The 13,862-nt window shown below is 39.9% G+C and overlaps 1 protein-coding gene across 2 annotated transcripts in view; it reads right to left on the reverse strand.

Annotated features, from left to right (window-relative positions):
• TAX1BP1 (Tax1 binding protein 1) overlaps positions 1-13,862 on the reverse strand; it is a 125,581-nt gene that overhangs the window by 69,419 nt on the left and 42,300 nt on the right. For both annotated transcript variants that reach the window (XM_065397972.1, XM_065397970.1), the window contains exons 4-5: positions 5,833-6,020; positions 4,297-4,455 (exon numbers count right to left, since the gene is read on the reverse strand). In XM_065397972.1, coding sequence (XP_065254044.1) covers positions 4,297-4,455; positions 5,833-6,020 — 347 coding nt within the window. The remainder of the gene's footprint in view (positions 1-4,296; positions 4,456-5,832; positions 6,021-13,862) is intronic.

The following is a 13,862-nucleotide window of genomic DNA, read 5'->3' on the forward strand; positions in this document are numbered from 1 at the left end:
AGTCAAAATACTATTTGTGTCCTTCTAGCTAAAAGCAGCTGCAGGAAGTTAAAAAAAATTAACCCCATCAGAGAATGTGTGCGCCAAGTTTCAACTTGAATTAAGTTTAAATGATATAATTATAAGCCTCTGCTGAACAATATTTATAACAGAAACTCACATCCCATCCTCCCTCCATTAAGTGTTGGTTACCCCACAGAGATTACAACTATCATTACTACATGGGCTGTATTTGTTCTAATTTTTGATATTTTACTCAATAAAATAGGTCTTAAACGTATATTAGGAGGAATAATTTTTTAAAAGCTCAGCTTCACCTTTAGCTTTTAAATATTTTTTCTTCTGTATCTGAATAGAATTTCAAAATACAAAGTATTATGGAAAAAATTAAAGAAATAAGAACCCCTTTAAATAACTAACTCTACTAAAGCCTTTCTGCATGTGACAAGTGACTTCTGAAAACATTAACCTGTAAATTATTTCTTTAGCCTTTCTACTTAAGGGTAAAATAATCAACTAATACAATGTGCAGATGAACAGCATCATATATTATAAAATACAGTTGTAATTTTGTTATATTATTCAGCATTTAAGATGTCAAAATTGTCCTGTTTGGTTTTATAAAAGCTCAATTACTGGATTGCTTAGGTTATTGCCTTCTTCAAAAATTATCGAGTCATGCAAACCTGCTACTTTAAACTGATCTTATTGTAAACAGAGAAAATAAAAGCCAGTTACTGCAATTTAAATGAATACTGTACAAATGTTTCAGAGGAATCTTTAAACCAATCCTTTAAGTTGTTATGTAGTGTTTCTATTAAAGGTAAATCATGTATTCCACTTGTAAGTGGCTGAATTTTAGAGTTGAGTAAATTATGTTTAGAAAACAGCACCTTTGGGTTTGAAAATGCTGGGCGAAAGGCAGCATGCAAACTGTTACGCTCTTTACGAGAAATAGATGAATTCATTTTGCCTAATTTCAAACCTGAGTTAACGTCCTGAGTTCAGAAATGTGATCTGAACTCTAATGATATTAGGTTTATATTCTGCTTAGATAAGATTATAAAGTGGACTGAGAAAGTAATGCGGTGAAATATGGAGAACAGAACAAAAGAGTACTAGCAGAGGGGAAACGAGATTAGAGTGGTGGAGAGAATAGAAGTAGGAACAAAACTCAGAAAAGAAAGCTTCTATAGTACTGCTTTTTGACACCTAACTGTGTCAGATTCACTTTGGGAAAAGGGAGTTATACCAAAAAAAAAAAAAAAATTAGGGAACTGTTGGGAAAAATCAGGAGAATTCCCAAAGGAAATTTTGCCATTTAGTTCAACAGGGCCAAGATTTCATCCACAGTGTCATACAAATGAGACATTTTCTGTTCTCACACTGCCAGGCAAGCATTATGGAACAAAATGTTAGAGCAGTCTCACCCTAAGCTCGAGCACTGGTCTGTGCACATTTCTATTCAGTTTAACCTATCCACTCTGGCCAGCTAAAGCATTCTAGAGCCCAATTAGACAAGTGGCTTTTAAACTTTGTTGTAAGGCTAGTGTAGGTGGGACTTTACAATACTAACTCAACTGCAGACTTACTTCACACACAAGTGTTGGGGCACTATAAATATGTATCTAACATACATGATCACTCAGGAGACACCAAACAAGACAAGCATTAATAAATTTCACTTTAGTAGACATTTAGAAAATCATAAAAATTATAAATGGTTAATATAATTGGTGCCAATCATTCACACAATTAGAATATAATGCAAACACACTTCCGTGTCTACAAATTGAGCATTACTGTACTTTTACATGTGTGGTTTTTTTGTGCAGAAATTACAGAACGCAAAAATTAAACCCACATATGATTTGCACTCAAACAAATGGAATCCAGGTTAACGCACCTCAGGTCAACTACCACATTCACCTGCTAATACAAGATTGTTCCCTACGGTATAGTGTGCAGAGCAATTGTCAATAATGAGCTTTGCCACCTCTTTCAGGAGACTATTCTATAATCTAATAAGCCTCCGATGAAGTGGGTTTTAGCCCACAAAAGCTTATACTCAAATAAATTTGTTAGTCTCTAAGGTGCCACAAGTATTCCTCGTTCTTTTTGCTGATACAGACTAACATGGCTACCACTCTGAAACCTGATAGAAAACCCTATTATTTTGCCTAAATTTAATTTCATTCAAATTATAATTATTCCTACTTGTATTTCCCTAAAACTATTGTATTAGCCTTTATTTGAAAACAATTCACATTGCAATTTTATATCTACTTTACTGTCTCTCACCATCTGTGGTCTGTTGATGTCACCACTTTCTAACTATCTTTCTTTAATTGAATCTCTCTGTTTCAGTTTATTTTCCCTTAGATGTATTTGTTTATTTGTCAGGCCATATATCTCAATGTTGTTTCCTGATTGTATTGCCGAGCTTCTCGAAGTCTGTTCGCATTAGCATTCTGTCCTCGATGTTTCCAACTCAACTGAATTTAGTATCATCAGAAAATTAAATGCTTTTACCTCCTTTTCACAATCACTAATGTTTATGATATCCCACAAATCCCTCCCCCAAAATCAATACATTGTCTTTATTACCCTTAATTTACAGTCCTTCAGATACTTTTCAATCCATATTCATATTCTAGACCAAATTAATTTTGCATCCCCGGACAAATTCATTTTCAAATGCTTTAATGAAGCCTACTTTGGTGCCACAATGATAAACACATCATAGACCTAGGGTGGCCAAACTGTGGCTCACGAGCCACACATGGCTCTTTTACTGTTGAAGTGCGGCTTGCGGAGCCCCCCAGACCCCTCCTCTATTCTCCACCTACCAGACTGGGGGTGGGAGAGCTAGGGACCTCTGCTTTGCAGTGGAGTGATAGGACAGGGGCTTCAGCTTCCAGTGGGAAGCTGAAGCCCCGAGCCCCAGCAGGCGCCCTGGCAGGTGTGCCCCAGCTCTCGAACTTCTGAAGATTAGCATACGTGGCTCAGAGGGTCAGTAAGTTTGGCTGCCCCTGTCATAGATCCACTAAGGCCGGATCCTTATAATTAGTCCCACTGCTTTCAGTGGGCCTTCTTACATGCTTGAAGTTAAATACATCCCTAAGTGTTTGGACCAATGGCCTTTATTTGTAATATTACCCTTTCCCCTTCCTTTGTCCCCATCCATTTCCCAAAAAGTTACCTTCTAGGTACTTACAGATTTCTCTCTTAATATTTATTTATTTTTTACTAAAGACTAAAGTAAGATTTACTGGCCAGTAATAGCCAGATTGCTGCTTCTTCCATGATTTAAAATTGATACTAGAACTTCTTCATCCTGCAATACTCTAGCACCTGTCCATTTCACCATGACTCTTCAAAAGTAAATTACAACGGTTCATTAAGGTATTCAGCAGAATCTCTTCAGATCCCTGGCTATATCATTCAGAACTGTTCATTTGTATATACTGACATTTTATAAGTATTCAATTAACTCCTTTTTATCCACAGCTATATTATACAGGCTTCATTACTTCAAAGTTGTCCATGCCATCACCTCATGTGTCCCCCAACTTTATTTCCTTCTTAAAGATGCTTTTTTAAAAAAAAACAATTATATTTTAATAATTGATTAGGAGTCTATAAATACTCTGCCTAGAGTAATTTGTTTCCTCCCTAGTATATGCGGAGAAGTAATTCTTATTCCTAATTACAACCATTAGTTCTCTCTTTTATTTCCTCTGCAAACCTTACCTGACACTGTAAATTCATTTTTAGATTTTTCTGCTTTTACCATTTTTAATGCCAGTACTTTTTACCCTCAGATCTTTGAAATATCCTTCAGAGAAGCCAACCCAATTAGTTTTCATTCCCCATAATTATGCTTTGTCAGTGGAACTGCTAGCTAAAACTTATGTTCCTTAATTCCCTAGAATTTGCTTTTTGAAATTTAATACCCTTTTAATGCTGTTTTCTATGAGCCCATTGCTTGGAATGAATTTGAAAACACTTCCTCTATTTTAAAGTAACACAAGAAAACTGAACTACCTCAACTAGTTTTCCCACTATGATCTCTACAATTAAATGTCAAACATCTTGTAACAGTTGTCATCAAGCCTGGTACCAAAATCCTGAAGTATTTTAACCATTTTACAACACAAAAATAATAGTGGTAGATGGGTAATAGGAATTGACCTAATTTAGTGTAAACATCTAATTGCTGAGGGTTTTTTGATAGTTCTTGAAAAAGGTGGATTACACGTTATGCAGTCAGCTTCAATCAGTTACATAACTAACCTTTTGCTCTGTTTGGAGTTGATCACATCTCTGCTTTTCATGGTTAAGTTCTTTTTCCAGTCTTTCAAGTTGATCTCTAAGTTGTACAGTTTCTTTTTCCAGAGCAGTAGCTACCTTTAACAGCTCCTCTTTTTCTTTCATTGTTTTTTCAATTTTAAACTAGAAAACAGAATAAATATTCTTTTCAGGTGATTTCCCCCCCTCCCATCAAACCATTACAAACTAATGTGTATTACTTCCCATCACATCAGTCAAGCACTAGATGACAACCAGCAGAAGACAGAAACATGTGCACCCTCTGGCTACATCAGCTTAACATACTCTCTCTCTTCCCTAGTTTGTGAAATTTCACAGTGTAGCTTAACTTTGATTAGTACTAGACAACCAAATTTTGTTGTGGGCTTTACTTACACTCATGTTTCGGTGAAATTTTCCTTACCCTTCAATAAAGTACTACTGTTGCTCCACCAGTGCTAGCAACAGTGGAAGAGCTATGTTAGACCCAGAAGCAAGGTTTTTAGCATGCTATCATCTAGACCTGCCCTGAGCAGGTAGAGGTACAGCAATGTTGAGTGAACTTCACAAAATCCTGAATGTAGACACAGCCAAAGCGAAGGAAAGACAAACAAAGCATGTAACAGAACAACAGACAGGAATTCAAGTGGGAATTTCTTTTTTCTGTGATTCTGGTGACATAGAATGCAGACTGATCTGAATAGCCATTCTTCACCAGACAGCAAACAAGACAGGGAAGGTAAGCTATCTCAGCTAGATACCTTGCACCGTATAAAGTCCCTTTTATCCCCAGTACTTGAAATCCCCAAACCAACTAGCACAGATGCATAACAATAATCTAGGTAGGGGCACAAACATGATATCTGAAGGCAAGTTAAAAACAACAAATCAAATCTGTAGCATGGGGAGAAGATGTAGAGTGATTTTGCCAATCATTAATTCAAACAATTTCAACAAAGAAATTGCCTTTTTCTGTTTATGAAGTAGTGACCACAAATAAAATGTGGGATTGTCACTGGGCACACCTTTGTAGGCATTTGTGATACAATCACTAAATGGATGCAATTGTGTGAGGCAGAAGATAACAGAACATTGCTTGGAGAAAATAAAAGTGATTTCTAACTTGTTAGGCATCTGGGTTCTATGCAGCTTGATTTTTCTTTTTCTGCTTTGGGGCTCTTTCAGAGGGAACACAGATTTAAAAAAAAAAAAAAAAACAGGAATGCAGTTGAAAAACAAGGAAGGGAAGCACAAGATGGCACCTATAAATATAGCTACTTAACTTTTTATGCTATGCTCACTGCCATGCTGAGCACTTAAGTCTAAACTTTAATTCATGTATTTTACAAGTATCTTCTGCAACGAGACCTGCATTCAAGTTTTAGGCATCAAAAACCTTTGGAATCTGCTTAGCTTTATATTTTTATATAAAGTTAATTCACCAAGTCCTACAGATAAAACCAGAAATAAATATATATAAATAAGAATATGGGTAACATTTCTGAGTTTGTTGAATCAAACCTCAAGAAGTCCAGCTTTTGTGGTCACCACCAACATATCAGAATTTCCTTCATCCTCCATAGTCAGTAATTCTTCAACAGGAGAAGAGGTTCGAAACTGAAAAGGGGTACTTGCTCCACGGATCTCACCCTTATGGGTTACATAACAGAATTGGTAAAATTCTCCATCATCATTTGGTAGATAGTATCCTAAAGAAAGAAAAATTAACATTTAAAACAGAACAGTTTTACATGGCAACTAATTGATCATGAGAACTACTACACACAGTACATAATTATGATTCCTATATCAAAGGGGTAGCCGGGTTAATCTGGATCTGTAAAAGCAGCAAAGAGTCCTGTGGCACCTTATAGACTAACAGACGTATAGGAGCATGAGCTTTAGTCTATAGGGTGCCACAGGACTCTTTGACGATTCCTATATGTTAGTTTTGCTTTATTGCTTAATTTAAACCAAGTGTGAATTATGGTATAATTCAATGGCTAAAAACTACATTAACGCAGAGTTAAGTTTTCTTGGTGGTATGTCATCCTCCTGCAGACCACTGAATTGGGCAAAACAAACTTCTGAAAACCAGGAAATGCACAGTTAAGATTGCCCATGCAACCTTATCTCTGTCTCTTTCAGAAATATACCCAATTAACACACATACCTTTACACTGCTAATTCCACAATTGCTGAAATGTACAAACTCATTCACTCTCACCCACAGGATTCCATCTAACACTATTACAGGACAAAAAGGTGGGGATGTGGGAAAAGGTTGCCCATGCCACCTTCCCTTCTGGTCCCCCTGGAGCTGGCAGTAGCCAATGGGAATTATCTGCATATATTCCAGGTGCAGTCAGTGTGTTAGGTGTACCTACACTAAATGGTGGCAGCAGTAGTTGGGCCTGCTTGGTAAATGTGTGTTTGTGATGTGAGGTTGTGCGTGAGGTATTTTGAAGTGTTTGACTGAGTTATGACTATAATGAGAGGAAATTTATGTTTTGCAGCCTTTCATCTGTGTGAGCAAAAAGAAGGGCTGCATGTGAATCTTCAGGATCCAGTAGGCAACACTGCAATGCAGAATTGTGTAGGTTATGTCAGTAGCAGGGCATAGGGCAGGAGTAAGCAACCTATGGCACGCGTGCCAAAGGCAGCACACGAGCTGATTTTCAGTGGGACTCACACTGCCCGGGTCCTGGCCACGAGTCCGGGGGGCTCTGCATTTTAATTTAATTTTAAATGAAGCTTCTTAAACATTTTAAAAACCTTATTTACTTTACATACAACAATAGTTTAGTTATATATTATAGACTTATAGAAAGAGACCTAAAAACATTAAAATGTATTACTGGCACGCAAAACCTTAAATCAGAGTGAATAAATGAAGACTCAGCACACCACTTCTGAAAGGTTGCCAACCCCTGGCATAGGGTTTTTATTACAAAGGATATTGTCAAAAATGAAGTGGAATATGAGAGAATTCTAATGGTTTAATGATGGGTAAGCGAACATGTAGGTTGAGATGGTGTCCTGTGAGTAAATGTAAGGGAGCTGTAAAAGGCAGTGAAGGGTATTGATAAGGTATTGATTCTGGGGAGTTAGCTAAGTGTGCAAGTATAAGCCAGGATCTGGAACCTCCCAAATTTTATAGTGCCAAAGGCAAGTGTGACTATGTGCTGCTATACGTTGCACTGAGGCACTGCTCGAAGAGCGTGAAGGGAAGGTGATGTGGGCAACCTTCTCCTCCTTTCAGTCCTTTAACAGTGTTACATGGAATCCTGTGGGTGAGAGTGAATGGGTCATAAAAGGAGGTGAAGAGCTTATACATTTCAGCATCTGTGGCAGAGTAAATGTATGTCTGTATTAACAGTGTGTATTGGGTTATTGCTGAAAGAAGACAGAGTTATGGTTGTGTGAGCAACCCTCACTGTGCATTTACTGGTTTTCAGGCGTTTGAGTTTTCTCATCTCAGTGGTCTGCAAGGGGACAACATACCACCAAGCAACCTTAACTCTGCATTAACATAGGTTTTTGACAGTATTCCCCCCCCCCAAGACTCTTGGGGGTAGAGGGAGGTTGGGGTGCACTTGCAGAGCTGGAGGGTCCAGGGCATTGGGGTGTGCTAGAAGAGCTAGGGGTGCATTGGGATGAGCCAATGAGTGCAGGGGGTTGGGGTGCACTGGCAGAACTGAGAGGTGCCATACCTCCCTCAACTGAGCCCCCAGCCTCTCTCGCCTCCCCTACCATTCATCACCATTTACCCCTTCTCCTTACTGCTACTGCAAACCCCTCTCCTCCTAGTCTCCTCCCCAGAAGCTACCTCCCAGGAAGTATTCAAATGTTTATTCCCCCACCCTGCTGCTAAGAAAACTACTACCCATGACTCACAAACTGCAGCAACTCCCAGCCACTCACTCCAAAACTCCTTTTGTCTTAGATGGGGGCTTGTGATTAACTTTATCCTTAGTTATGTTAACTGAAGGGTAAATTCACAGCCCATGAGTCTCAACAAGGTCTGTGATTGAGCCATTCATTAGTATCTCTCTGTTTAACAGTACAAGGCAGGAGAAGGAAACCAGTTTGGGGGAGGGGGCTTGAAACTCAGGAACCCCTCAGTCTAATGACCCCAAATTTGGATTACTAAGACTACCCAGTATCTCTGAGGCACACCAAACCTCAAAGCAATCCGATTAACCATTCCCATTTTAGAGCACTTACAAGAGTCAAGCTTTAAAGTATATAAAATGGCGAGAATAGAAACCCGCTAGTCATTTTTCTGTATTGGCACATGCACAGTGCAAAAAATGTATATCTTCTTAAATACTGTTCTCAATTTGGGCCCCCAGTGCCATGCACTACCTTGCTTAAAATTTGACAGCTTGAGACTATTTTGACTGGCAGCACCTGAGTAGTTTGATCTCTAGCTGGGCGGGGGAAGAGGTGGTGGAACCCACTTAGAAACTTTTTTTTTTTTTAAATAGCTTTGTTTCTGGGCTTATGTCTCTGGAATTCCTGGCTCAAATTACTCCAAATTTGGGTGATTAACCCTATCCTACACTCTCCTGAGGCACATCAAATTTCAAAGAAACTCAACTAAGCATATTGATTTTAGAGGACTTAGAAAGGTCAGTCTTTTAAAACAGATGTCATGATGCAACCTTAAATACAGTGGTGCTCTTGCACCACTATGATATTTCACACCCAGAATCTTGAGGCACAAGGATGAATAGAGGACATTGCACCTCCTAAATCATCAAATCCAATCCCCTGCTATGGCAAGTAAACCAGTTTCATTATCCTATTCATAAATGTATCAAACTCCATCTTAAAACTAGTTAGGTCGTTTGTCCCTACTACTGCTACTGGTTTAAGATCTAATGCTTCTCAATACACCAGCAGTGAATTTTACACTGTAATTTACATCTTGTAATGTATTACTAAATTGTCCTTTTATATTACTGAATTTTAAATTTGATGACACACATTCCATATATGCCCATTATATAAATCTTTCCCAATGACAAGCAAGTAAAGGCAGTACAAGAAAAGTACTTTATAGAGATGAGAAGTACTGCTGATTGAGAGCTGGCTTAAACAAAACTCCATCAATGAGTGATGTCACAACGAACACTTCCTTCCTGAACTGCAAAGGTGACCAGAAATTTAGATCCAAGTTTCTGTGAAATCTCATTTTTTGACGGCCACGTGATCAATACATACAACATTAGAGACCATCAAGACAGAAAGAAACCTTATTCTGTGATGTTTATACTTTATCATAGAACTGCAAAGATTAAACTACTTTAACAAGCCAATTTCTGCAGCTGCCCCAAAACAACACTATTTTTCTTGTTATTAAATTTTGTAACAATATTAATAAAATATATTTATATTATAGAAGGGCTGATAGGGGTTCTGATCAGGGCTTAGGCCTATCTGCTAGGCACTGTATACACATATTAGTAGATACGGCCTCTGTGGCAGAGTTTATAAACTAAGAAGTCAATCAACATACAAAGGGTGAGGGAGAGAGCGACAATCACACAAATTTTACTTTAAATCTGTCTAAAGACACATTCAGGTTGAAGTGCCCTGGTCATTTATTTAAATTGCTCATTTTGTTATACACCGAAGGCAATGCTAGGACAAAAGAAGGCTGCAACTTTACCACATTCAAGTCTTTGTGTTTAAAGTGTTTTATGATATATTCACTATTGATTTTTGCTATTTTTAAGTGCCAAGGACAAAGACTGCTCCTGCTTGAATGAATATAACACTGAGGAGCTGCCAAAAGACTTGGATCAGGGACTTAAAAGATTTAACTTTATTCAAAGCCTGAGGAATCAAAAACAGATTTGTCTGGACTTTTGTAAATAACCTGTAATAATGTTCATAGTTTACTTCAGAAGAATTCTGTTTTGATTACTTCTATGTACTCATTTGTTTCCTACTTCTTCCTACAACTTCAGGCATGTTGAGTTAGGTAAATCCATTCCCTGGAGTTTGGCAGACAATCACTTATTTGCAGACCTGATCAGGAGCTTTTGCATTTACTAGTTAAAACAAGCAACCACCATCTAGTGAATTCAACACTGATAAGACTGAAACAGTAAGACAGGGTATCCAGTTTTATACAGAATCCTGTTATCAGATGGCCTGCCCAGCTTCCAAAAACTTCTAGAATCTAGGAAACCGAGCTACCTACAACAGTGTACAACTCACTCCCCTCTCTTCAATATCCAGTGATGCCACCCACTAATCATGCTCCTCAATGTCTCAACCCATTCTCCTTCTCTCTAATCTATTGTTCGTTCCTTAATAGGCATAAAAATAACCTTGAAGCTCTCACCACTTCCCTTTTAGCTCTCCTTATACAACATAACTACTTCTGAATGACAGGTGCAGAGAACAGCTCCTGGCATGATCGGGGGAATGGAGAGCCACTCTTATGAGAGGAGAGCTTGACTTGTTTAGCCTAGCAAAATGAAAACTTAGAGGGGATTTCATTTCTCTCTATAAATCATCAGAGGCATAAACAACAAGGAGGGAGGAAGAACTATTTAAGCTAAAGGACAATGTTGGCACAAAAACAAATGGATATAAACTGGCCATGAATAAGGCTATGGTTTTGTCACAGAGGTCGTGGAAGTCACAGAATCCATGACTTCTAAAGACCTCCGTAACTTCAGCCCTGGCGGCTAGGAGCTGCAGGGTCCTGCTGCCTCCCAAAGTGGCAGGGAGCTGTGAGGTACCCCCACCGCCTGAGGCAGCGGGCCCCCCAGGATCTGAGCCACCATGGGCAGCAGGGGTAACCCACAGCTCCCAGGCACAGGCGGGGGGACCCCCACAGCTCCCCAGCTGCCACCGTGGGGCAGGGGGACCCCAGCAGCTCCCTGCTGCTGCACAGGTACCCCTGCAGCTGCACAGGTACCCCTGCAGCCCCTGGCCTGCCACGGGAGGCCTCAGAGCTCCCAGCCATCCCAGAGCTGCCCAGTCCCTTCCTATTTTATCATGGATATTTGTAGTTAAAGTCAGGGGCAGGTCACAGGCTTCCATGAATTTTTCTTTATTGCCTGTGACCTAACTTTTACTAAAATACCCATGACAAAAATCTTAGCCTTAGCCATGAATAAATTCAGGCTGGAAACTAGAAGAAGGTTTCTAACTATCAGAGGAGTGAGATTCTGGAAGTCTCCCAATAGGAGTTGTCAGGACAAACAACTTAACAAATTTATGAGTGGGATTGAATGAAAGGGTTGCCTGTGGTGACGGGGACAGGACTCGGTAGCCCTAGGGATGACAGGTCCCTTGCAGTTTATGTCTGATGTTCCTAAAATCTCATGCTTCAAGTCACCTGCTGATCTCACAATACTCACTAATCATTAGAGCCCTGTGCGGATACAAAATTTGGATCCGCATCCATCCACAATCCACAAAAATGGTTGATGGATATCAGCATCCGCAGATATAAAGCGAATATCTATGGATTTGCAGGGCTCTTACTAATCCTGTTCTTTTAAGCTGTGCGCACGCATGGCCATACAGTAACGTGGTATCCACTGCACATTTCACATGGCTGGCACCTAGGCCCTCATCCTTTCAGAACCCATGAAAACTCCACTCGGCACCATCCACAAGCCTTGAGCCAGCAGGGAGAAGCAGTAAGGAGTGGGGTGCAGGAGTCAGGGGCTCTGAAGGGAGTGCGGCCAGCACCCAGGTCCCACTCTGCCTGCCAGAGCCCATAGCAGCTTCTCTTAGTACCACAGAAAGCCTCAAGCCAGGAGGGATGGGGGAGGCAGAGTTCAGGGGCACCATTTAGGTAGGGTGGAGGGGCAGGAAGGCTGTTCATAGTCCCGTCCTGGGTAGGGTGACCAGACAGCAAATGTGAAAAATCGGGACAGGGGGTGGGAGGTAATAGAAGCCTATATAAGAAAAAGACCCAAAAATCAGGACTGTCCCTATAAAATCGGGACATCTGGTCACCCTAGTCCTGGGGCACATGGAGCTGGCTGCAGAGAGACTGGCCCTTGCTGCTGACAGCAGTATCTAAGGGCTTGTGGTGTTGAAATGAGCCCCCAGCAGCCTGGCTCTGCAGTGCAGAGGGACGGATGGGGAGCTGTGCTGCTGGGGCAGTGGTGCTCCAGGCTTCGACGTCAACTCCCTGCCTTGGATCCTGGGAGCAGGAGAGGAGTACAGCTGGCAATGGGGCAGAGAAGGGAAGATCCTAAAATCTCTCCCCAAGAAAACCCTTGAGCCAGCATGGAGGAGTAATGAACAGAATGGGGAGGAGCTGGGGCTTCTGGGAGGAAATGGCAGGGGGGCTCCTGAAAGGAAAGCTAGGGGCTCCTGCCTTCCTGGGTTTATAACTTTGGGTGGGTTTCAACTCTAAAAGTCTTGAAAGTTAATAGGTACTCAAACCACTGATATGTATTCTGTGTATCCCATATGTATATGTATTACAGAAATGTCACTTTACCCTTTTAAATGCAATACAGTAGATCGCTTTTAAAAAAAAAATGGGGGGGGGGAGACAAAGGACAAAAAGGACAAGGATAAAATATTGTAGTGCTCAGTGGAGTTTGTAGCCCACACAGAACAAAGAAAATTTACAGGGACCATTTCTCACTAAAAATGTTTTTCTTTTTTACATAAATAATTCTGAGATTTGCTATGACTCAGGGAATATCACCTTACTATCAAATGCAGAAGAGTCCTATGCTTTGGGACCTGGTCTATGCTGGGTACATTATTCCAAATTTCTAAATAGTTTTAAAACTAATTTAGTGACCGACCGTTAAAATCAGTTGGAACTGCAGTAAAAATGATTCTGGCCACCAGAGCATACACTGTGACTCCAGCACGTTTTAAAACTGGTTTACCCAAACCACTTTTAAAACCAGTTAGAATATTTTGGAAAATTTCCCCAACATTGACCAGGCATTGGAGAGAACAGAATCTCAACAGTGCAGTTTTTCCAAAACACCTAATTGCTAAATCTAAAATATCCTAAAGCATGCTGCACAAGATTCTTTCCCATTCAATAATCTTGGCTAATTAAACTCCTGTAAATTTTAATGAGCTCATTTCATCAGATTTTAAACATTTTCCAATGTGTAACTGGGAAATAGCTTGAATGCTAGAGAGGTTAAAATCTGGCAGGCTTTATAAGAATGATGGACTTTAAACAAGGGAATATAGCAGATGAAATTTTATTTGAAGTTTCACTGCTCATCAGGGGATTGGATCACCCTATGGACTGGTAATGGATATGGATCCTTTTACTTTTAAGTCACTGGCAGTTTGAATCCTACCCAACTCCACAGTCATTTCCATCCAATGGCAGTTTGGGATTCTGTAAAAGCAATTGGTGATCACTATTTAGTTCCTTTCACTTTACAGAAATCTTCCTTGGCAACTGGGTAAAATATTAGGACAAAATGACAACTTTTTGATAGATAAGGTGGGTGAGGTAATATCTTTATTGGACCAACTTCTGTTGGTGAGAGAGACAAGCTTTCGAGCTTACACAGAGCTCTTCTTCA

This window comes from Emys orbicularis, chromosome 2 (assembly GCF_028017835.1).
Source record: "Emys orbicularis isolate rEmyOrb1 chromosome 2, rEmyOrb1.hap1, whole genome shotgun sequence".
NCBI lineage: Eukaryota > Metazoa > Chordata > Testudines > Emydidae > Emys > Emys orbicularis.